The following is a 23,334-nucleotide window of genomic DNA, read 5'->3' as shown; positions in this document are numbered from 1 at the left end:
GATTGATCTGCCTAAGAGGCTGCAATTAAAGCAACGCTACGCGCTAAAGCATCCCTACCACAGATGCTCCACAGTGGGCTTCGCCGTAACTGCCGCAGTATGAAATACTGGAATTAAATCTGACCCCTTGAGCGCTGGTTGTTTTACAGGGGCTGACGCCACCATTCTGTCACCCCCACCCACGCAGCCAGACAAAGGAAGATGGAGCAAGACGTGAAAAGTGCTCTTAGCCCATTAATCTTTGCCAGAGATAAGGTCAGGCAATCATTTACATTTTTTTCAAATACTTTTTGAATACATATTTTGAATACATTTAAACGCATTACATGCGTATCAATACAATTCTGTACATACAAGTCTGCACATCAGTCAACAGGGATCTTCAAAAATATGTAGAATGCACAGGGAGGTGTGAATGCATGAACACAGGATAATAACTCATTAACAGTAGACCAAAAATGAAGCAGGAGGTGACAACAAACAAAGCAGAATGGTAGAAGCAATCTATAAGATAAGATTGAGATTGAGTTTCATTTGTTATAAAAAGCCTATTAAAAACACTTAAAATATACTTAATATGTTTAGTAAACTGTAACTGTAAGTCAAGGCCTTATATAATAATAAGTAAGATAAATCACACCCATAATTCACACAATGTGAAATATAATTATGAATCTAATGGTATCGTACAGAATTTAATGCTTCTGAAGGAAGATGCCCATAATTGCACTGAAGCAAAAAAAAGATCCACCTTGCCTATCATCTTTTGTAGGCAAAAAGGAGCATTGCAACCCTTGCAAATCTGTGAAGAAAGGAATGAATCTACCGTCACACAACATGAACCCTGTTCTATGAGTTATAAATGTTATAATCCATATTGTGTTACAGCAAACAAACTTTACAACCCGTTCATAATGTGTCTTTGTCAGCATAAATCCCGCAAATCTGTTGACCTGTTTTTATTTTTATTGTGATGCAGTGTACATTTTTCACTCTGCTTCTGGTGACATGGTCTTAACTGCCATCATCCTTGTCCTGTCTTGCCCATTCATGAAGATTTTTTTGATTAATCATGACTGGACCTGGATCAGGACCTTATTCAGGGAATACAGCTCCCTGTAGGTCTCCTGTGCGAAAAACCTAAAGTCGGAACACAGAGAGAAAGGAAGTATTGAACCTGAAAACCCTCAGTAAAACCTTACAAAAGCTCTTCATCAATCTCCCTCACAACCCTGACTTCTGCACCACCAGACAATCTTTTCTTCAGAAATGGGAAAGAAGGAACGTCAGAGAGAGAGAGCAGTGTAGGTCAACAGTATCCTGACCAGTATGACCCCCTCTGGCTAATAAGACTGGTGTAATGAACGTCCCTGTGCAGAGCGGCTAATTATGAAATGTTAACAGGAAATGATTTGGCCCTAAATTGACTTTTAATTCAAAGGGACATTTCACTTGCCCCTTTTGTCAGAATGGCAATATATTTGAAAGTGGCGGAGAGAAAATTAGACTCTGTCTTTGTCTTTCATGTTCTAATGAATTTCTTTTCCTGACTTTCAAGGCATGGCCATCTTTAAACAATCTAGATATGCACATGAGGTATGATATGAGCATTTTGCAATACCTGTATGAGAATCATTCCCATGCAGAAAGATTTTTTTAATATTGCATTGTAAAACATGTATATTTTTTAATTAATCATCTACTGGCTTAGCATGAACCTTTAAAGTCAGATCCATAAATATGCATGCTGGCTATAATGATGGTTTTAAATGAGTAGCAGTACAGAATGCAAGCGTATGAGATAAACCTGTGCAAGTGCATCATTTGTTTTGGTGACTTAAGTGCTCTGCATAATGGAACATATATTCATATGCATAACATAACACACACACACACACACACACACAATTGAATTGAACAAATAATATATATGTTTATTACATATACCCCCTCACAAGTCCTTTTGTCATTGTGACCATGCTTCTCTCTCTGGTAGGGTGCATGTAGTAATTGCCTTTTTCTCCCCATTCCTATAAAATCAGAACTTGATTGTTTCCCAAGTCACTTTCGGAATGCTTAATGGCCACTTGACACTCGGAATATGGGCTGCGGAAGTCATTTATCTGGACTTCTAACTTTGTCAGATCTGAAATATAGCAAAAGAGCGGCCAAGCAAACATTACCTGACGTAGAATCTGTCTAGACCTTTAGGATTTGTAAAAAATTATATGTCCATGCAGTTGCTGGCAAATTTTACATTAATGGAGGTGATGCTCCAAGGTTTTATATAATAATTCTTGCTCAAGATAAGAGTATCATTTAAATTTATTGTAAAGTATAATGAAAATTTGTATTCCCAGCAAAGTAATAGATGAATCAAGCTTACATAGATGCTGAAACCCCTTAGCAGGAAGTCACTTGCAGATTATTCTTTTGGTACAGAAGAAACTGTGGGTGTGAGACCTCAGTAATTCTTGATGTGAGTAAGATGTTGCAGTGTCTTTCTTTTTTGTTCACAATATGCATAAAAACAAGTCTGAATTTGGAGTGATATTATTCCAGTCTTTTGGTTATAAAATGGTCTCACTTTAACTTGTGACAACCATTATGGATGGGTGACACAAATGTAATGCCCATTACATCCATTGTTATGCTGATGCTAAATGTGTTGGAAGTTACATTCAAGTATTGGAATTTTGACACTTTTGACACTGGGGTCAAGCTGGCTCATAATGTTTCAGCACTCCTTTTAACTGGCCCTCCAACCACTTACCACTGCCGTTGGCTGTTAATGTTTTGCAGAGAGCCTCTAGAATTAAGTGGTTGGCCGTAGTCCTGGTTTAAATAAAGGACTTGTTTTCCTCCAGTTTCATTGCATGTGGTGTAATGATGAAGTTACTGTCTATATCTGGAACTATGTGCAGTGTTGTTTTGGAAATCAGTGAGTGCATTTACTTTAGGTCCTAATTATGAGGACCTGAAGAGGACATAAACATCATCTCTCTGCACATGCATAAGAAAAAAATGAATACAAACACGTGGTATCACTGGTATGAGAGCCATTCTGTTTGCTCTAGTGACGTATCCCTTCTTGAATGGATGAGTGGATGGGTAGCTGCAGAAATCATGCTGAAGATTTAAGTTCCAGGTGACTGATTAGTTGTGATAGGATGAAAAACCATGATTAAAGGGAGTAGTTCCTGTCAATGTTGGTTAGGATCTCTTTTTCGTTTAGATGTTTTCTTCATCTTTCTTCTATTTCTGGTCTATGTGGGCTACAGCTTGCCCACCACAGTGGCAAGCAAAGAAGATACTGAATAATAAAAGATGCAATCTTCACCAAACCCTTTGTCTATCCAGATCGTGCCCATCATAAATCAGTAATAACATCATGTATCTGACAAGTTATCAGAGCTGGAAGTCACTTCCATTATTCCAATAGCCCTCAGTAAAATAAATAAATAAGGCACACGTGGGGTAGAAAACTAATTTCAGTAAAGGTGGGCCGGTGGGTGATTGATTGTCTGGAAAGCATTAATCTTGTTGCCATCATCTCAATGCCCATCAGTTATTCTGTGAATGCTTTTACTCAAACATTACAGTGCTCAAGTCACCTATTGAGGAAAAAGAGGGCGAAAGGGTCCGTGTGTGTATGATGGAGATGTTGAACTGTCAGGCCATCGTTTGAAGTTGGTGATGTCTTCTGAATGTCTAGCTATCAAAAAATACCATCACATAACATCCATCACATCAGGTTTGTATCTTGTGCACCAAAATACTACCGGCATTCTGTACCAGCTATTCCTTCCGAAGCTAGCAGGTCCCTGCCTCTAGAGGCCGCAATTTAACCATAACTTTTTTGGACTGTTCCTCTAAATTGTTTGTTGGATCTAACATAGTTTTTATTTGTGCTTTATGTATACCCTGTAAAAGTAAGCTCTGGCTGAAGCTTAATTAAGTCAGAATACGTTTCTGCAAAAAACTCGATAGAAATATATGGAAGCGTTGTATCATTAGAGAATACATAGTTCTTCTGAAGGAGAACCTCTACTCCTAGGAGTGCACAAGACCTATTTTAGCCAATCAACCAAATTCACTTGACGTGTGCAGAACTGGGACTCTGTCTCTCTCTGTAGCATTAGTGTCACTTTGCACTGACAGGCACAGTTAAGGTGTCGTCGCTGTGGGAATACTTTATTTTCCATGATTACCCCCAGGCCTCTCCTTCACCTGCTCAGCAACAGGTCCTCAGATCTGCCAATCAAGCATCAGTTGATTGACAGAAGGGAGCCATGCTTAGGATGACCCTGAGCACTCTGCTGCTCATCTGAGGAAGGAGTACATCAGGCGTGAAGAAGATGAAGGTTAGCTGTTCTGAGCAGGTGTTCCCAATGTCAGGCAAACATTTAAAGCAGAATCTTGACAGTCACTCAAAGAGGAATTATAAACCCACATTTTGAAACATTCGCACCATTTTGACCAAAACTAAATGGGTTCAGGGGCTTTTAAGCCACCTACAAAATAAATAAATAATGCAAATACAAAAGTAGTATTTTGTCCATCCTTGCTCTTTGAATTTAAATCAATGTCTTGAATAAGTATTTTGATAAATTGAGCACAATGCGTGCCAATTCATAAGCTGAGGTTTTAAAGAGATCTCACATCTAGTTTATAATTTAACTGGTTTGTTACCTTGATCATTGAAGGAGACCATCTGGATACGCTGGCTGAAGTGAATGGCCATCTAGAATTGACTCCATTCTCTTTGTCATGTTTAATATAAGAAATAAACCCCAGTGCCACTGGTGGAATATTAATTCCAGTCAAACAAAAAAGAATACAGACTCTGACTCAAAGTTGAAAGACAGATGACAAATAATGAAACAGGCTAAACCAATTTGTTGGTACAAAAGTTTTTCGTGAAGGCAGTGTGATTTCAATCCAACTGAGCATCTGCAGGTGTTCCGGCACAACCCTCAAAATTAATGGAGTGAAATGAGTACCTTTTTGGTACATACAATATCTGGAGAGATGTTGAATGGCTTCTTATAATAATTTAGTCATTTAATGGCAATTAAATTTCATGTCTTTCAATTTCTGCCCTACATTCCCAACCAAATCCAGCAGATCTCAGAAATGTTTAATAGAAGTTTGACTCCATTGAAAATAAAAAGCTTCACATCATATTTAAAAGCCAGTGGGTAAGTGCACTGATTGCTTGGTCTTGTCACTCTGTGTGAGTCCTTGGTTAAGAGGACCACCGTGCTGTATCTAATGACCATTGAATCGATGGGCGGAATAAACAATGTTGAGTTGAAGAAGGTGATGGTGAATATCTGGAGCACAGTGGCAAGCGGTAATTCAACCAGGCTGAATTTTTTTTGCAATAATTGTCTCTGAATTGGGTTCCAGGGGTTCTGGGCCCTGCTGACAGAATATTGTGGCTTACATCCTCTCAGCACTTTCAGATCTTCAGATCACATGTTGGTGGGCGCATGCCTTACTTTCATGCAGGGACAAGATTAATGAAGGATTTTATTTCTGAAGCTGAAAATGCAAAATTATTGGTCTTTTTAAAATATTTTTTTATATTACTAAAAAGACACATTTTACCATAATGGGTAGTGTGTGCACACGTGAGTCATATGAAAAAAAATCCAGCTCAGGTGGTAACATGGTTTAAAAGAAGTGAGCTGACAGGCAAGGTGTGTGTGGGTCGCTGATTTAGAAAGCGCCTGTCTCTGTGACAGACAGCTCTTTGTGTTCGTTACGGCTTTGAACGATTAGTGCCCTGCTGTGAACGCGACGCACAATAAACTCGGCTACATTGTCTTTGCAATAATCACCACTAATTCTCTTCATCCTGACAACCTGCTCCTTGCAGACATTTTTTGATGGACAGACAGCAGTGTTTTTTTCACAGGCTGCTGGTTTGTTGCCAGATGAAAATATGAACCCAAACTTTGAGTTGATCTGCTTTAATTAAGAATGTATTTCTTGATTGTCTTTTCTATTAGTTCTGTCATTACTCAGCATGTGTGTAAGCTCTTCTTATTCCTCTTTGTGATGAATGATGGGTATGGGAAATTCCAGAATGCACCAGAGAACGGGGAGTACTTTGGAACAAGGCCCAAATGGAACAAGAATACAGTTCACAGATAGAAACATGAGAAACTGATAAGCTTTGGTTTTCATAGCTCTAGAAGTGTCTGCTAAGCATCATGCATGATTAGTATAGTGTGTGTGTGTGCCTCAGTTGGCACATATTGCATGCCCATTTTAAATATTCCTTTACAATTTCTCACATTTTTTTCAAGCAGTGTGACTATGAGATTCACTTCTGTCAATCTTTCATGCTGAGTGAATACACTCTGTCCATGCCACCTTGAGGCATTAAAGAAGACAATTTCCTAGCTGGCTTCTTCTATGGAGCAATAAACACCATTCTTCTGTTCTGTATAGTTAAGTAGGAAAAGATTCTGACTTCAACAACCAATGCAGAATGCTGCAGCATGACTGGTTTACAACGTTTGCAAATTCTCCCACTGCTACTCTCCCCCCACTGGCTCCCAGTAACTGCTCTCACATCAGATTCAAAATACTGATGCTGGCCTACAAAGCCAAACATGGGGTTTCACCGTCCTACCTCACAACTCTTATTATACCTCACCCTGTACCTCACACTCTCCGACCCTCCAGTACTGCTCACCTGGACACTATATAGACTCTTCTTTTTCTTCCCCTAGGTGGTGGAATGTGGTGGTCAGAACAGCACAGTCACAGTTTTTTCAAATGGCTGCTTTAATCCTTCCTCTTTAGAGAATACTTAGAATAACTTGTAAAAACCTTTATTGTAGTCTGACTTATAACAGAGTGAATACAATGATTGCATTCATAGTTGGGGACCTAGTGAACCAGAACTGATGATTGCACTGATGGTAACCTGAAAGCACAACATGGACAAGGGCGCCTGCCACATGTTGTAGATGTAAAGTCTGTTCTTTCTCTCGTCTCAGGTTTACAGGAGCAAACCTGCCATCGCCAGTCATCAGCAGTAAGAACTGGCTACGCCTGCACTTTACCACTGACAGCAACCACAAGCTGAGGGGATTCAGTGCCCACTACCAAGGTGAGACAGGGAAAGATTAATCTAACCCTTGTAAGTATCCTTGTAATGTATCATTGTGTTTGAAGAAGGCCTAACAAAAACTAAAAGCTAATTAAAAGCTTTTAACCAACTCATTAAATCTGCACTCAAAAGAATCATTTTATCAACATTTGATCAAATGTTGTATTCATTTAGATTGATTAGTCAATCAATAACTCAATCATTCATGCATATGTTGGGAGGAAGACACAGTGAGCAAGCAGGATAAGCTTTAAGAGGAACTCAAGAAAGGGAGCCATCCTGTTCTGGTCAGCACTAAGAAAAAAAATGACATTAAATGTCTAGCAGCGTATAGACTGCAGTGGTTCTGAAGATGACCTAGCTGAGTTCAGCCCATCAGAATTAAGGGCCAATAAAAGTGTTAAAATATTATATTCTTTCAATGGTGTTTTCCCAGCATGCATTAAGCAGACAGGCAAGAATTATGCAACAATGTGAGGTCACAGCATCCTCACATACTAATTTTAACCTGATCTGTGTCTCTCGTTTTGCTAAACAATTCTATTTAGTTTATTTAATTATTTAAATCATCTGTAGCCCAATGAAACCTGAGATTCATCAAATATGAATAATATAGCTTTTCTGTCCTTTTCAAGCATCTTTGTGATCCTGGTTTCCATGCAGTTCAGTAAGGCAAATTATTAGACAGAACAGGGATTCTATACTTTAAAGACATCTAGTCAGTCAACATATTCACAGGGGTGACAGTGAATATTTAGTAACACATTTCATTTAATGAGTTGGCTGATGGCAGTCTGGAAATGAAATATAACTGAAGGAAGACCTGTAATACTGAAGACAGACCAATCATTTTTCTCAGAGTTAGGGATTCACATCATCTTCCTGTTCTTTGTCTCTTGCAATTTACCTGCAGGCTTGAAGACCATGGAGCCCTATATATATGACTTTGAAATGTTGTTATAGACCAGTGATGGATAAAATATTTCACTAGGTACTCTAGCTTGCATTAGCATGGTGAAGAAAAAAAAAGTTAGAGTGCATTTCAATAATGAAAAGGAAGTACATGGTTAAAAAAAATTGCCTGGTCCTTTTAATGGCTAAAACCAAATGCAAGCCAAATCTCCACAGAGTTTTAGACATAAGTGATTCTAATAGCTGCTGCTAAGTGTAATTTAAATTATTCTCATACATAGGCAGACACACACACGCAGACACACAGCTTTCTTAGCTCACTGTGGTCGTCCCCTGCTACCCATCTCATCACACTCAAAAAGTCAAAGGTCAGTTCACCAAGGAGATGAGTCGGGAAAAGAGATTAGCTGCTTGCCGGCAGAAACAAATCCCAAATCTGCGGGAATCTCACCTTCGACTAAAGCGATCAGGGTGGATTACAGGTCCGCTGCTCCAGAGATAAATAAATAATAGTTTTAGGGAATCAGGAAGAAAGGCGGAGAAGGGGGGATTGAGTGGTGCACTAAGCTCTTAATTAGATTCCCTCATCCTATTGCTCCTGAACTGGGATTCTGTAACATCCGGCAATTCCCAAGATTGAAAAACAACCGAGCTCCTTAAAGGAGCAAGGCAAGGATAGGGTTCTGCACGGTAAGCATAGGGCTCCGTACTAAATTCAAGCGATACACACAGTCCACTTTTGCTGTCTTGCATATTAACATCAGCCTTTATGAGCTTTCATGTTATGTATCATGCGTTCAAATCTCAGAACTGTGAAATGACCCATAAAATGTTCTGTTCAGAGAGGAAGCAAAGCTTGTTGTTATCTGAAATACAAATACATCCGACAGGAATTGTTTTAATTGTTGCTCATCTTTTTTTCAAAATAACAACAGATATAAAAGGACTTATTACTGTATAGATGGAGTAATTAGTTTTGTGTGAGGGTGCTCAATACAGGAAATAATGAGAATGGTGATTGTGTTAAAAAGATCTGGGCCGGGTTTGTGTTTTTGAATAAAAGCAATCCAAAGCGTTTCCCTACTCAATTAAAAAAAGACCTTTTTTTTATTCTGAAGGAAACAGTGACTTGTGTATGAAGGAAAGTAGATTGCAGCAACGATGATAATGTCCTGAAGGAGTCAGAAAGAGCAGACGTTCTGCTGAGCTGCAGCTGAGTATCTGTAGGGAGCTTGATTTCATGACTCAATGTCTTCTTTGTCAGACAAATTTTTGAAGATCTTGCAAGACCTCGACACTGTTTGACGATATGCTTTGTAGAGTCCCGCTGACAAGAACTCAAATGTTTCATCAAAATAGTGTCTGAGAATTCATAGCCCCTGCTGGAGCTGTTGAGGCATTACTAGACACAGACTTTTGTGAATTTCAGGAATGTATGAATCAGAAAGATTCATAACATATGAATCTTTGATATACATAACTGGGGTAAAATTCACAAAAAGCATAGATTAGTGCCTAACAATATTGAATGCATGCAGCAGGATTGTAAATTATTAATGTATGTTCATGATGAATGAGTCAACTTGTGTTGCCTTATCACCTCCTTTATCTCCTCAGTTAAAAAGATGACAGAGTTGAAGTCTAGAGGAGTCAAAATGCTGCCAAGCAAAGACAACCATAGCAAGATCTCTGTGTGTAAGTTATTCTTGCATGTGTCACATATTATTATCAGTATTAATATTGTTGTACTTGTTATTGTTAGCTTTATTGTTACTATTACATTAAATCAACTTTAAATGTTTTTAGAAACAACACTTTTTTTATTAAAAACAAAAGAGTATCTAACACCAAATCTAACACAGATTCCTGCGGACCCTGCCTTCTTGTCAATCCCCCTATTCACTATGGGGAAATGTCATCTTCTGAGCACACTCACTCAGTGAGATCCCAGCTTATACCTATCATCATGGCTGTCGCCATGCCCTTTCGTCCCGCATCAGTATGCATGAGTGTGGGCTGTGCTGGCCACTCCAGCCAATTGCAGCATTCCGTTGTCAGTTTGACAGACAGGAAAGGTGTGTTGCCAGGTAACCTGACCCTGCCGTGTCATTTCCTCTTCCTGTGTTGCCTAAATTGTGTCGATGGATGGCAGCTCTCTTGCCTGCCAGAAAAAGAGGGAATGACTGCTCAGCTGACATGACCCTTGAATTTATTTTGGTGATCTAATACAAAAAGCTAGGTAAAAAGAGCAAAAAAGCTTAGTATTGTTATATACTATAATATATTGCACAATGGCATTTTTAAATATTTGTTTTAAATTTAAAAGTTTGACGATAGAATTGATTTGAATGAAAGTCATGATATCAAAAAAAAAAATTGGAAGGAATCTGGCAAAAAATGAACTGTGGTATTATTATGGTTATTCCATTCATGTTAGTTATGCTATTATCTGTAATTAAAAAAATAAACAATAAACTAAGATAAAAGAATGGTTATAAATAAATCATGTAGACATTTCTCCTGCACATATCTCTACTGCCTGTAACAGTGTCCCAGATGGGAGTGGCACAGGGACACAACATGTGTCCAGATCCTGGGATTCCAGAGAGAGGGAAGAGGAAAGGTTCCGACTTCAGGTGAGTCCAGTTTCCTGTGTTGGTGTGATGAATGGAGTGTGGATCTATTTCATTTCTCTCCAGCTCTTACTGGAAGTTTTTGATCAGTACGAACAGCGCCTGCCACTCTCAAAGGTCATTCAGAGGATTGGAGAAAGGGAGGGGGGGTGGGAGGAGTAGAGGACGTGGGATACACCCCGCGTCTTCATCTTGACAGTGTCGCTGTGTTCTGGCTGTGTCATTGGCTCAGTTTAGCAGTGCAGCTGATTGGTGGTGTATTAGGAAAGGGATAGGTGTCCTGTCATCCTGACGCTGTCCTCGTCCTCCCACTCCCAGCGCTGGTAGATGCACCCCATTGCCACCTAACACAGACAAATGGAGACAATCCATTTCACACTCGCCCCCTCTCCAGCTCCTCGCAGCGCGGAAGTGAAAGACAATCGAAACTTTTTTACTGGAATGTTCCGGAGGGTGCCTTCATCAGACGAGCAGTAATGGGCGCGCTGCAGACCGCGGCTGTCATCACCCAGAGGCCAAACGGGGCCAATGCCACCACAGCGACTCCTGCAAATGCTTCATTTTACTGCCAAAGCTGTTCTGCATCATCTGTAGGGACGGTGGAGAGAGAGATAGAGAGAGAGAGCGAGACGGTGTGAGAGATTAGTGACTGACAGAGACTAAAAATGCAAACAAATCAGACATACCATGCAATTATCACACCGTGTGTGTGTTTGTGTGTGTGTGTGTGTCTTCCCCAGGCGTGGTGCCACAGTGCACTTCTCCTGTGATGAAGGTTACGAACTCCAGGGCTCCAAAAGTATCACCTGCCTGCGTGTCACTGACAGCTATGTGGGTTGGAGCGATGACCGGCCCATCTGCAGAGGTAAGACCCCCCAGCCCTGTGCACACAGGCCCTGCCCCCCACCACCTGCCTCTGTTGCTCAGACCATATTCATCTCAGGCCCCTGGGGTCCAATCAGAAGTGTGTGTATGTGTGTGTGTGTGAGATGATTCCCTTATTTTTCGAACAACGAATAGTTGAATCATAGGTTCGCCTATGAACCAGAAGACCCAGGTTCAAATCCCACTTACTACCATTGTGTCCCTGAGCAAGATACTTAACCCTAAGGTGCTCCAAGGGGGAGACTGTCCCTGTAAATACTGATTGTAAGTAAATACTGATTGTATTGCATTTATCAGGGCGTCTGATAAATGCAGTAAAAATGTATACTGAATCAACCATGGGATTAAGTGTGGATTTTCTCTTTACACTGTAAAAGGATATATACTTATCATCTCTACACCAGAATGTATCTTTTGACTCTGCTCAAAAACAAATAATATAAAAAAAAAATTAAAAAAAATTGATAATTGTTTTATAGGATAATACGTTTAGAATAAGTTTATTCATCTTCTTCCTTTGGCTAGTCACGTTTGGGGTTGCCACAGTGGATTGAGGTGGTCCACACAGTCGGCCTGGCACTGGCACCAAGTAATGTAATCCCCAGTGGTTAGGTTCACCCGATTAACTCCTCCGAATTAATTCTCCGAATTTGCAAATGCCCATATTCGGACCTGCATTGGCATCTGTGTTTTATTAATTTTTCAATACTAAGATACCCTGATGCTTACATTGCTGGCTGCGTGCTTCAAGAATTAGCCTCTAGTTAGTCCTGAAGAGTGACTCTTGGACAGGGCGGATGAATGGGATGCACCAGTGATGGATGGCTCAATGTACCTCTCGGGATTTGATTGCCTAGTGATCTGTGTGTGCCACACCGGCTCCTGATGAGGCTCAGTGGGATCGGCAGGGTGAGGTGTTTGGGGATGTCGTCAGATTGAATGTGACTCGAATACAGAATGATTGTTGTTCTCGTTTCATTGATTGAGCATTTCTAAATGCCAGGCCATTAGTCTTGAATGTCTCATTAATTGCTGAAAGCTGCTGGAAGAAACTCCAAAACTTGGGAGTAATTAAGACAACAACGTTGTGTAAATTCATAAATCAATGTGTCATAAAATATATAAACAGCATATAAACATGATCACGCCTCAGCTAACATAAACTCTGTCCTTGGGATGTAGCGGTTTAAGGTTGCTTAAGCGATTCAAGGCATTCTTTTGTAACACCAATGATTTATTAGGAAATAAACCCACAGTTACCTGATAGCATGGAAATCAGAGCAAATATATTCTAAATAACCTTGTAAGGATATAGATATGCTTGAGGTTATGATTACTGTAGCGTCCATTGTTTCAGTTTATTAAGTGGTTTTGGTAGGGAACATATTAATGTTATGCAAGCACTACACAGGAGGAAGCAGTGGGCAGCCATGAAAGGAGCAGTATGTGGGGACGGTGCTTTGGTCAGTGGCACATTGGTGGTTCGGCATTCAAACCGGCAACCTTCTTATTATTTGTCAGCTTTCTTACTCGCCAGGTCATCCACTGCTTGCACAAGCAGTGTTGCCAGATACCAAAATGCTTCAGCCTTTTGTTCAGGTTTGGACTGGTATGCAGTACTTCGTACTGCAAGTGGCCGGGAGATCGATTCACTAGCGGGAATAGGCATGTAACCTGGGGAACTGTACAATCCTGTCCCATGTTACAGGCTACTCTTAGATCTCTGTGTAATATATGACTATATTAGGGCTGCAACTAATGATTATTTTAATAATCAATTAATCTGTCGATTATTTTTTTTTTATTAATCGTAGAATCTGATTAAAAAAAAAAGAAAAGCATTCATTTCCAACCCTTTATTCAAAAACAGAACCAAAATCTTTAGAAATTGCACAAACATGTTGCTCCTTGAGCTGTTATAATAATAATAAAATAAAATAAAAATGGACTAACACAAAAAACATACACATGTATGCTTTACATCTGCCAAATATAGACTTTTTTTTGAAAAAAAATAAAGTGCCACCTGAGCTGCCAGAACGAAAAAATAATTTATAAAAAAGTAAAGAACAATACAAATCAGAAAATTTAACAGGATTTGTTTGAATGTCAGAACTTGTTCTCTACACTACACTGCAGATGAACACACTCGCAGACGCACACACTGACACACACACACTGCAAAAAATGCTTTTCTAACTTAGTTGTTTTGTCCTGATTTCAGGACATACGGTCAACTCTAAAAATCTCTAAAAAATCTTAAATCAAGATACATTTATTAGACACATGAAATAGCATAAGAAATGATGTCTTGTTTTCTGATAAAACATCTCAGAATTAAGTGATTGTTTGTTTAAAACAAGCAAAATTATCTGCCAATGGGGTAAGAAAACTAATCTTAAAGAGATATAATCTCAAACAGAAGTTTTAAGCATCACTTAATTTTTTTCATGCCATTTTTCTTGTCTAGTAATCTTGATTTAAGATTTTTTAGATATTTGGACTGGAAACGAGACATAATTGCTAGGAAAGCTTTTTTTGCAGTGTAGCTATACAACACATTGAAAAATGAATGGTCCAAAAAAGGCTAGTGAATAAAAACATGTCTTTAGTCTTTTAATGCAAAGTAACTATAGCACCCCTGCTTTACTACTGTTATTAACGAGCTAACGCTAACTTGTCATGCTTGTCAAGCTGGATGACAGGTAAACATTTACATTTACAGCATTTATCAGACGCCCTTATCCAGAGAGACTTACAATCAGTAGTTACAGGGACAGTCCCCCTGGAGCAACTTAGGGTTAAGCGTCTTGCTCAGGGACACAATAGGCGAGTCGTCCACGCGGAGACGCAGAGAACAGTCCGAACGCTGTTTCATCCCCCCTCCACACCTGTAGGTGGCGCTGTAAGTCCCCCGCGGCGAGTTAAACACCAGCACCAGGGACATTACGTTCCTCACTTCAAAACGGAACAAAAGTAGGATTCTGTAGCGACTTACCCTGCTGCTGAACTCCCTTCTTCCTCCTCAAACACTCCAACATGTTTCAGGTGCTGGATCATTGCCGTGGGGCTCCCGTGCCGTGCCATGTCGCTTTTGCATATTTTCGCGCAGATTTCTCTGCCTCCGCCATGTATCTGTCCTCTACCTCCGCTCGTTTTTTTCCGCGCTGTCTATGAGGCGCCAAACTCTGCTAGCATCTGTGCGCGAGAGAGACCGAGTGTGTTCACTCCGCTCCGCGCTCAGTTTTTTTTTTTGTTTTTACGTTTTTTTTAAAATAATCAAACGTCTCCGCGTCGCGCGACATAACGAATCGATTAGGAAATTCGTTGCCAACTCTTTTAGTAATCGATTCAATCTATTCAGTGTTGCAGCCCTAGACTATATATTGTCATGTTCCTAAAATATTCATAAAAAATATTGGCAAAATTGACTTTTTGGTCTAAATGATCTTTTCATGATGCTGGCCACCTGTGGTAAAATTGCCTACAGTTGATCAGATCAGTTAATTAATGAAATCACATTCCTTTGTGACTTAAGCAATATATGTTTACATGTTTAATTTGTTTTTGTGTTTCCTTTTTGACATGGTTGTTAGATTATGTTGGTTCAGGGAGGATACCATGGTGGACTGTTGGCTTCTATTGTTCCTGTTTGTTTTATTAAAAGTAATAAAATACTTTCTGTATTCAAGCCCCCAAGCTTAAGTTCTTTTTTATTTTTTATTGAATGCTACCTATGACATTATCTAAGTTTTAAATGATAATAATTTCAGCAGGAGAAAAGTCACAGCCTTTTTAAGAAGACAAGGCCATCCATGTGTTTGAAGACCACAGTCAGACTCCTACCTGGGAATGAGATCAACAACGGAAATTATAAGCTTTTGAAGTGACACATTGACTTAACCAGAGCTGAACAATAATTAGCTTTTGAGCGTGGCTGTGATATCAGAAAGCCTGTGGACATGCCATTTTAATTGTCTCATGGTAAATTGTGCAAGGATCTCTTAAACACGGACGTGTTTCATTAGCTTGTTGAGTGCTCTGCCGCCCACCATGACTTCCAACGTCAAGTGCCTAGAGTGTGCAGTGAAATAAAAAAGAAGACACATTTTTTGGACAATAGAGCTGCCATGTCAGCCCCTTTTAACAGGTCTGCAAGGTGCCTTCATCTATCATGTTGACATGTTTTACATACATTATGATGTTATAATGGCTTCTTTATAAATAACATTAATACCATGACAGTTTTCTGAAGACTATGCAAAAGTGTAGAAAGCAACCTTGGATGAGAAGCTTCACCTTCTACAATCCCCTTCTCATTTTCTCTCAGTCCCCACAACTTTCACATTAACTCACATTAATGTCGCAGCATTATGAAACTGATCAATGCATTTTTATATCTCTCATTAGCACCAATGTGTGGTGGACAGCTTCATGGGCCAAGTGGCATCATCACTTCCCCCAACTTTCCAGTCCAGTATGACAACAACTCCAACTGCACCTGGATCATCACGGCCGCTGACCCTTCAAAGGTGCGAAATCCATGAGTGTTTTATTTCATCCTGAGCTTTAAAAGCATGCGCGGTGAATGACGAACAGACAGGATGTTCTTGCGCCTGTGATTATGATGGTTTCAGGGTCGGATACAAGGACTAGAAGAGCGAATGTGAGAGCAGAGATCCACCAGGCACTGAATGATGACTTTGCAACATGGTTCAAGGCCACACTCTCTGATATTTGCCAGGTTTTTAGCTGTGGGCTCAAACAAATGGTTTTACAAATCTCTGTTTATCATGCTCCCTCAATGGAGCCAAAAGAGCATCTGGATCTGTATGTGTGTTTGTAAAATTATCAAAATGCCTCCACTTTGAAAATAAGGCAGCTGCTTCAGCTGCTTTCTGGGTTTCTTTTCATCATATTCATCAGATTAAAATTATTGAATTCATCAGATTGAAATTATTATTATTAAAATCATAATCCATAATGAATTATAATCAATTTTTACAGCTTTGTTTCACATATATAATTTGAAAGTAAGACTTAAGATACTTCTGGTATCTGAACTAGCTGTTCCTAAGCAGCAGCCAGTGACATGACAATGCACAATGTTAAAATGATAAAACTTCCTGGCCGGATCATTTGAAATGTATTTACAATACAGTGTCATAACAATATATTTAATAAATACGTAAGTTGCAGTCTATCGTAGAGCTAAAGTAAAATAGAATAAAAATATTTTTATTGAATCTTTCGACATTGCGAAAATATACATTTGTCTAAAATAAATTGTTATATAATGTACAGACATTGCAAGGTTGGAAGGTTTATGTAAGGCCATAACCCTTTTCCATATAAATGAAGTAAGTGAGAAAAGTGTGCATGTTTATATGTGTGTGTGATAGAGAGCAAGAGAGGGGAGACATGAAAGAAAAGGAAGACTGAGTTTGTGTCAACAGCCTCCAGAGGTGCTGATCCAGACTGTTCATTGCGGCTCAGTGTCTAGACACAAATTTGGCATTTTGGTTGCAGAAATTGTGCAGTTTACGCTGCAGGATATGCCTGTTGACTTTTTACACACCCTTTCCTTTGTGGAGCACTGTTCTGTTTGTGTTCCAAGTACACGTGAGTGCTGTTGAACTCTCGTCTGGCTCTGTGCTGGTAACACTGCTGTACGAACGCCATGAGATTCCCAGAATGATCACACTTTATCCATTCACCTCATTGTTTTAGTGAGCATTACAGTTACCTGAATAATAATTTCAAAAACGAATAAGAGACCGTATGTTTTTTTTCACTATTAATGCACAGTCGTAAGCTGGTGTCTTTCCACTTTTGCAAGGGCTTCCACCGGGCCAGTGAATTGACAAAACAAGGTACAGGTTATATGCGAAACATTGTTACATTTCATTTTAATGCACGGGGTCCAAACCTGTATAATCAGCAGCAAGGAACATTTTTTTGTTTTGTTTTTGAATGATGAAGTAAAGCTAGCATTATTTTAACAGCCTGTAACTTTAACTGTAAGAGGAAATCTTCTTACATTTAACACTGAGAGGTAACAAACCAACTTAAAACAAATGGTTGCTAACTTGTTCAGCACTTTTAATTGTCCTCTGGAAACACATATTTTTGTTATTGAAGCACATTTATGACCTCTCAGGGCCTCCATAAAAAACAGAGGAAAGCAGCCTGTAGTCAGTACGAAGCAGATTAATTGGCATCCAGTTCTTTATATTCCCTCAGGCCTGCTTTATTTGGCAGCAGGTTTAGGACTGCTCTTCATTACCTCATGGACAATGACCCTTTGTTCAAACAAGTGACATTCAGTGCTGTCAGAATTGCCTTACTCAGGATAAAAACAGCATCTTCCGGTTGTCTGGTAGCAGTGCCTGGAGGTCTCCACTTGATCATTAGAATTCATTTAGAATTTCGTTTCCCTTTGCATTCACTAGTCACAGGTTCAGTCCCCTTGGCAAAGCTCAGGGTTAAATGTCTTGCTCATGGTCTCAATGAGAGAAAAAACAAGGCATCTGGATGGGATTTCTCAGTTTTGGTAAAGACAAGATAGCTTGCTGTGCTGCCTTGTTCTGATGTAATACACAGCCTGTCCATCTACATATAGAGTGTCACTTCCCTATTGATTTTAGACTGGTGCAAAAAACAAGAAGCACAATAAGTCAGCATCCCATGTGCCTTTAAAGCCCTCAAAATCTGCCAATAAAGTTTTTTTCTTATTTTTTCTCTATTGAATCCTGCAATTTTGTTCTTTAATTTTCTTGATCTTTTAAATTCTGACTTATATCTCTAGTGACATTCACAGTGGCCTGATTTTTGCATTCCATTTGCAACCCCTTAAGGTACAAATTATTTGCTGGAAAATATAACAGAAAACTAAGATCATTCTTCAAATGTTTTGTCATTAAGTAATTCTGTATTAAAGTGCTATTAGGCACCCATTGACTTCTATAAAAATACCAAGAGCACACCAGCGAAAGAGTTCCATGACCTGACCTTTAAAAGTGTGCGTAAGCCTGCATGCATGTGACCAGAATGCGTCCCTTTAATGTAGATATGCACCCTGAATTGCTGCTGCTTTGCATTATGCATGAGCAGCAGAAACAAATGATAATGCAGTGGGTGGGTCTACTGATGTACCGACCCAGACAGACACATCAGAAAAAATAAGTAGATTTTCTGCAGTGGTTGTTCACACTGTAACTATTGAAGTATGTTCAAATACTGTAGATAATATAAATTTCAGTCCAGTATGTTCTCCATTTTTGTAGTATTTTTTAATGCCTTATGTTACATAATGTAACATTCAGAAACCAATTCAGTTCTGCACATCATATTGATGCAGACGGGCACTTTCAGAAGCTTTTACACTAATGCATTGAGACAGAGATTGTCAAATCTCAGCAATGTCTAGCTATTGTATGCTAACTTCAAGAATGAAGAGAGACACTGACTGAGACTCAAATCCACTGATTCCTATTAAAGAAAAACACCCAAACAATTTCACCCAGGGATTTACCCATAAGGTTTTGGAGGGAATGGAAAGATACTTGCCAATTGCTTATGCTGTCATTTATGTTATGTCCATCTGGTGCAGCAGGTGGAAGACGTGAGAAACGAAACTCCATTTATCCAATGATCTGACCCCACAATTCTGTCTCGCTACCCCTTGCAATTTTCATTACCACTGGTGTTTACTATAGGACATTACCCACTGTGTTTACCATAGGGTGGAATGCAATTTGCATTTAAATGAGCTTTTTCATTAGGCCAGGTCGCTGAGCTCTCCAAAAATATCAAGAATTTCTAGGAAAATATGGTATCCAAATTGGAAAGGGAAGCTTGTCAGGGCTATATATTTATTCATTTTCTAATAATACAGTTTTGCTTGTTTGCTCAGTAATCATGATTTTATGAATTATAGAATTTTATTCCTATTTTGTTCTGGTACTGAGACATTCTTTTGTCAACTATAAGGAGCGACAGTGAATTAGTGGTACATGGCTCTCTTGGGTTTCTTTTGCAGGAAATCAAATGCATAAATCCCTCCTTTTTCATCTTTTCTGACCTGCCGTGATTGATATTTTCATCTCAGGGCCAGTACTGACTCTTTGGCCATATACCCGTGCTGATTGTAAATCGTCTGAAATTGGATTTTTGCCTCATTAAAGGTTTCTGCCCAGGCTGGGCCTTCAAGCTGGGGCATCACCCCTTCTGACCTCTTCTGAAGTCTATTTTAGATGAATCCAGAAGCATTAAAATATATAAACTAATAGCCAAGTAATGGACTTGCCCACCTTGTGGGTCGGCTATTCCGGAGGCTTTCTATTTTAATATTATTACATTAGGTTGGTTACTGTAGAGATCCACCAGCAAGTGAATAAGTATATGAATGCGTAAATGCATTGGGAGAAATGGAGTGGAGTTGAACTCTTTGGTTTCATCTGGACAGGTCATCAAGCTAATGTTCGAGGAGTTTGACCTGGAACGGGGCTATGATACGTTAACAGTGGGGGATGGAGCCAACATTGGTGATCAGAGGACCGTTTTCCATGTGTGAGTACAATCTTCCTCTTACCCTTTCAGAGTCTTTGACTCTATCTATAGCGTTTGTGCAGTGTTTTTAATATTTATTTCATGCAATTTATCCTTTTCATCTATCTTTCGCTCACCATCTTTCTCTCGCTCCACTCGGCTGGGTCCACTCCCTCATTGTGTTGCTCTTTGTTTCATCAGTCCCTCTGTGTGGTGTGCTACACTAGAAATATTCACAGTTACATTGTCAATCACATTGGCTTTCAATGTTAAAACAAGATCACTGTGCTCCATGCATACTGATGCCCTCGTGAGAGCACATGCTCTATAATGTTCTGAGGTGCGTTGTTATTAATTGAGTTGAAATTTACAGTGCTAATAAAGTTTTATTGATGCAGTTTTATGCTCCCTTGCCAGTGTAGTTTTGTTCGAGGAGAGGTTATTCGCACTTAAATCACAGATGACCTAATCTGCTCAGTTATGGAGCTTCACCACCATATTGGACCAAGCTGAATGTCTCTTGGGATGGTTCATGAAGAGAGAGCGAGAGAAACTCAAAAACCCACCAGAAGGCACAGACACACATAAAATTGGCGAAAATATTTAGTTGATTATGTGTAAATCTTTTGGAAATATGATTAAAATGTCAGTCGTGCCAGTCTCTCATTGAATTCTAAAAGATGAGAACTCAGTCTTGAGGTGCTTAGAGATTCTGTTGAGTGTGGAGTCCTCTCATCTTTGAATTACTTAACAGGGGGAGCATGCTGCTCCTCATTTCTTTAAAAGGCTTTCTCCAGCATTGGTAGACAAGAGGCTCTGCAGATAACATTATTTTGCCTACTTCTCTGAGTGTACTCTCCGTTTTTCAGGCTGTCTGGTACAACCACTCCAGATCTAGTGGTTAGCACCAGCAACCAGATGTGGCTCAACTTCAAGACCGATGACACCAGTGGCTCTCTGGGATTCAAAGTGTCTTATGAAGGTAAGGCTCTGATTCAAGTTTAAGATTCGTCAGGGTTATTCAGCCTCACTATTGACTGCCACTCTCTTTCATTGAGATGTTTTTGAGTCATATGTGTGTTCAAATAAGCATTTATAGATAAATAATTATAAAATTTTAATAATTATTAAAAATTGTGGCTTTTGCTTACATCAAGAGAGTAAATTCTGTACATATTCTGATAGAATATACTTCCTTAATTCACAATTAAAACTGAAAATATTTCCTTTTATTTTTAAATGCTAATATTGGTATTTAAAACCACAGTGATAATCTTTACCAAAATGGCAACCTAGTTAGTTAATGTTAACACTTTATTTGTGTGTCAGTAACATGGCCTAGTGGATAACAAACAGAAGAGCCCAAAGTCCCATACCATTCTGTCTCTGAGCAAGACACTTAACCACAGTCTCCAGTGGGACTGTCCCTGTATTTACTGATTGTAAGTTGCTCTGGATAAGGGCGTCTGAGAAATGCTGTGAATGTAAATGTCATTTCAGGTAAACTGTTACCACAATTTCATTTATGCAGCAATTCTGAGCGAACCAAAAATGCTGCTTTGATATGTCAATGAATTGAAGCATGGTGGGAAGCATGGCAATTTCCCAGGTGATTTTAGACTCATTCGAATATAGCTGAGCAGTTCTGAACACTTCAGGAACACTTTTACCACAGTTTCATCTACGGAGTCAGCACCAAATCTGAGCGAACCAAAAATGCTGCTTTTCAATGTTTCATATGTGTCAATGAATTGAAGCATGGTGGGAAGCATTGCAATTCCCCAGGTGATTTAAGACTCATTCGAATATAGCTGAGCAGTTCTGAACACTTATCATTTATTTCACACTTTATTGTGACTTTCTGCTAGATGAAATAGCTGGAAAAAGAACATTTTAGCATGAGTGAGTGGTGGATTTAAAAAAAAAAAAACGTTATTGTGCTCATCTTAACCAGGCACGCTAAATGGTTCTATTTTGTTGCTTATAATCACATGCTGCTTTGTTCTTTTTTCGCTGTTCTTTTTGGCATACATCTGTATTTTCCCTCTTGAGTCCCACATGAATGAACCTGATTGAGAAAATGATACGTTGGACATCTTTGTGTGCTTTGTCGTCACAATGATTGTTTGTAATTGCTGTGGTTGGACAGCGGGGAGGGACGCAGTAGGTGAGACCGTCCTTTCCTTTTCATCAGAGAGAAGGCTACATGAGGAGGCCAGAGGAATATAAAGACTATGCTCTATATTTCTGTGCTCGCTCCTACCATCTGTGTCTCTTGGTAATGCAGTGGCTTCACTGCGGGGAGTGTTTAGGCACCAGACTAGCACTAGGTCCTACCAGAAATGTCTGACATCCGTCAGCTCAATATAGTAAAGGACAGAAATCCGTCTGTGACTCTTCTTCATGGTCAAAAATAATAATGTATTGAGGTTTACCACAGTTGTAGTTGAACAGATAAAACCCATACATTTAATAAAATAAGCATGGCCTATTTCCATAAAAGTTTATTCCAAAAAAGTAATCCCAACATCCCAAATAACCTATTCAAAATAAGTTCATTACCCCAAACACAGAACTGTCCTCAATAACTGTCAGCGTTATACTTTTTTTAAATTTTTGGATGTCTGTAGGTGGGTAGAGAGAGAATGTATTGCAGTGTGTTGATGCGGTGATTACATGTCAGGAGAAGAACGGCAGGAGGAGAAGAAGAAGAATGGTACAATGGTAGTAAGCGGGATTTGAACCCGGGTCTTCTGGTTCATAGGCGAGTGTGTTACCCACTAGGCTACTACCACATTATTTGGGGCAATGGTGCCTTAGCAGGTATAGAAGGGGACCCATGATCAGAAGGTTGCTGGTTCAAATCCCGAACTGCCAAGGAGCCACTGAGCCACTGCAGAGGACACATTTTGCTGTGCATCATAATGACAACCACTTTCATTTCACGGTTCGTCATCCGCCATCAGAAGTCTGCGGCGCCAATGCTGATCCACTTCCAGGAATGATCTATGAATCCAGATATTCAAAACTTTCTACTCTGTGCTGCAACAAACCTTAATCCATGCCACAACCACATGCAAGGACAACCTGCACCTCTGCTCTCCTGTTGATTTCTGGTTCTTAACTCATTCAAAAGAACTGGCTTATCAAATGAGAATGCATAATTTGTATTGGAATACTGGCCAGGACCATCCTAATGGCTTATTAAAATGGGTGGCAGGTGGG

General features: G+C 39.5%; 1 protein-coding gene across 1 annotated transcript in view; it reads left to right on the top strand.

Annotated features, from left to right (window-relative positions):
* csmd2 (CUB and Sushi multiple domains 2) overlaps nucleotides 1-23,334 on the top strand; it is a 242,749-nt gene that overhangs the window by 109,268 nt on the left and 110,147 nt on the right. Inside the window, exons 6-12 of the mRNA XM_028963348.1 lie at nucleotides 7,017-7,129; nucleotides 9,659-9,736; nucleotides 10,590-10,677; nucleotides 11,415-11,539; nucleotides 15,970-16,091; nucleotides 20,027-20,130; nucleotides 20,979-21,091. Of these exons, the coding sequence (XP_028819181.1) occupies nucleotides 7,017-7,129; nucleotides 9,659-9,736; nucleotides 10,590-10,677; nucleotides 11,415-11,539; nucleotides 15,970-16,091; nucleotides 20,027-20,130; nucleotides 20,979-21,091 (743 nt within the window). The remainder of the gene's footprint in view (nucleotides 1-7,016; nucleotides 7,130-9,658; nucleotides 9,737-10,589; nucleotides 10,678-11,414; nucleotides 11,540-15,969; nucleotides 16,092-20,026; nucleotides 20,131-20,978; nucleotides 21,092-23,334) is intronic.

Source organism: Denticeps clupeoides, chromosome 20, assembly GCF_900700375.1.
Source record: "Denticeps clupeoides chromosome 20, fDenClu1.1, whole genome shotgun sequence".
In the NCBI taxonomy this organism is placed as follows: domain Eukaryota; kingdom Metazoa; phylum Chordata; class Actinopteri; order Clupeiformes; family Denticipitidae; genus Denticeps; species Denticeps clupeoides.
The sequence above is the reverse complement of the archived record's forward strand: the minus strand, read 5'-3'. Positions and strand labels throughout refer to the sequence as shown.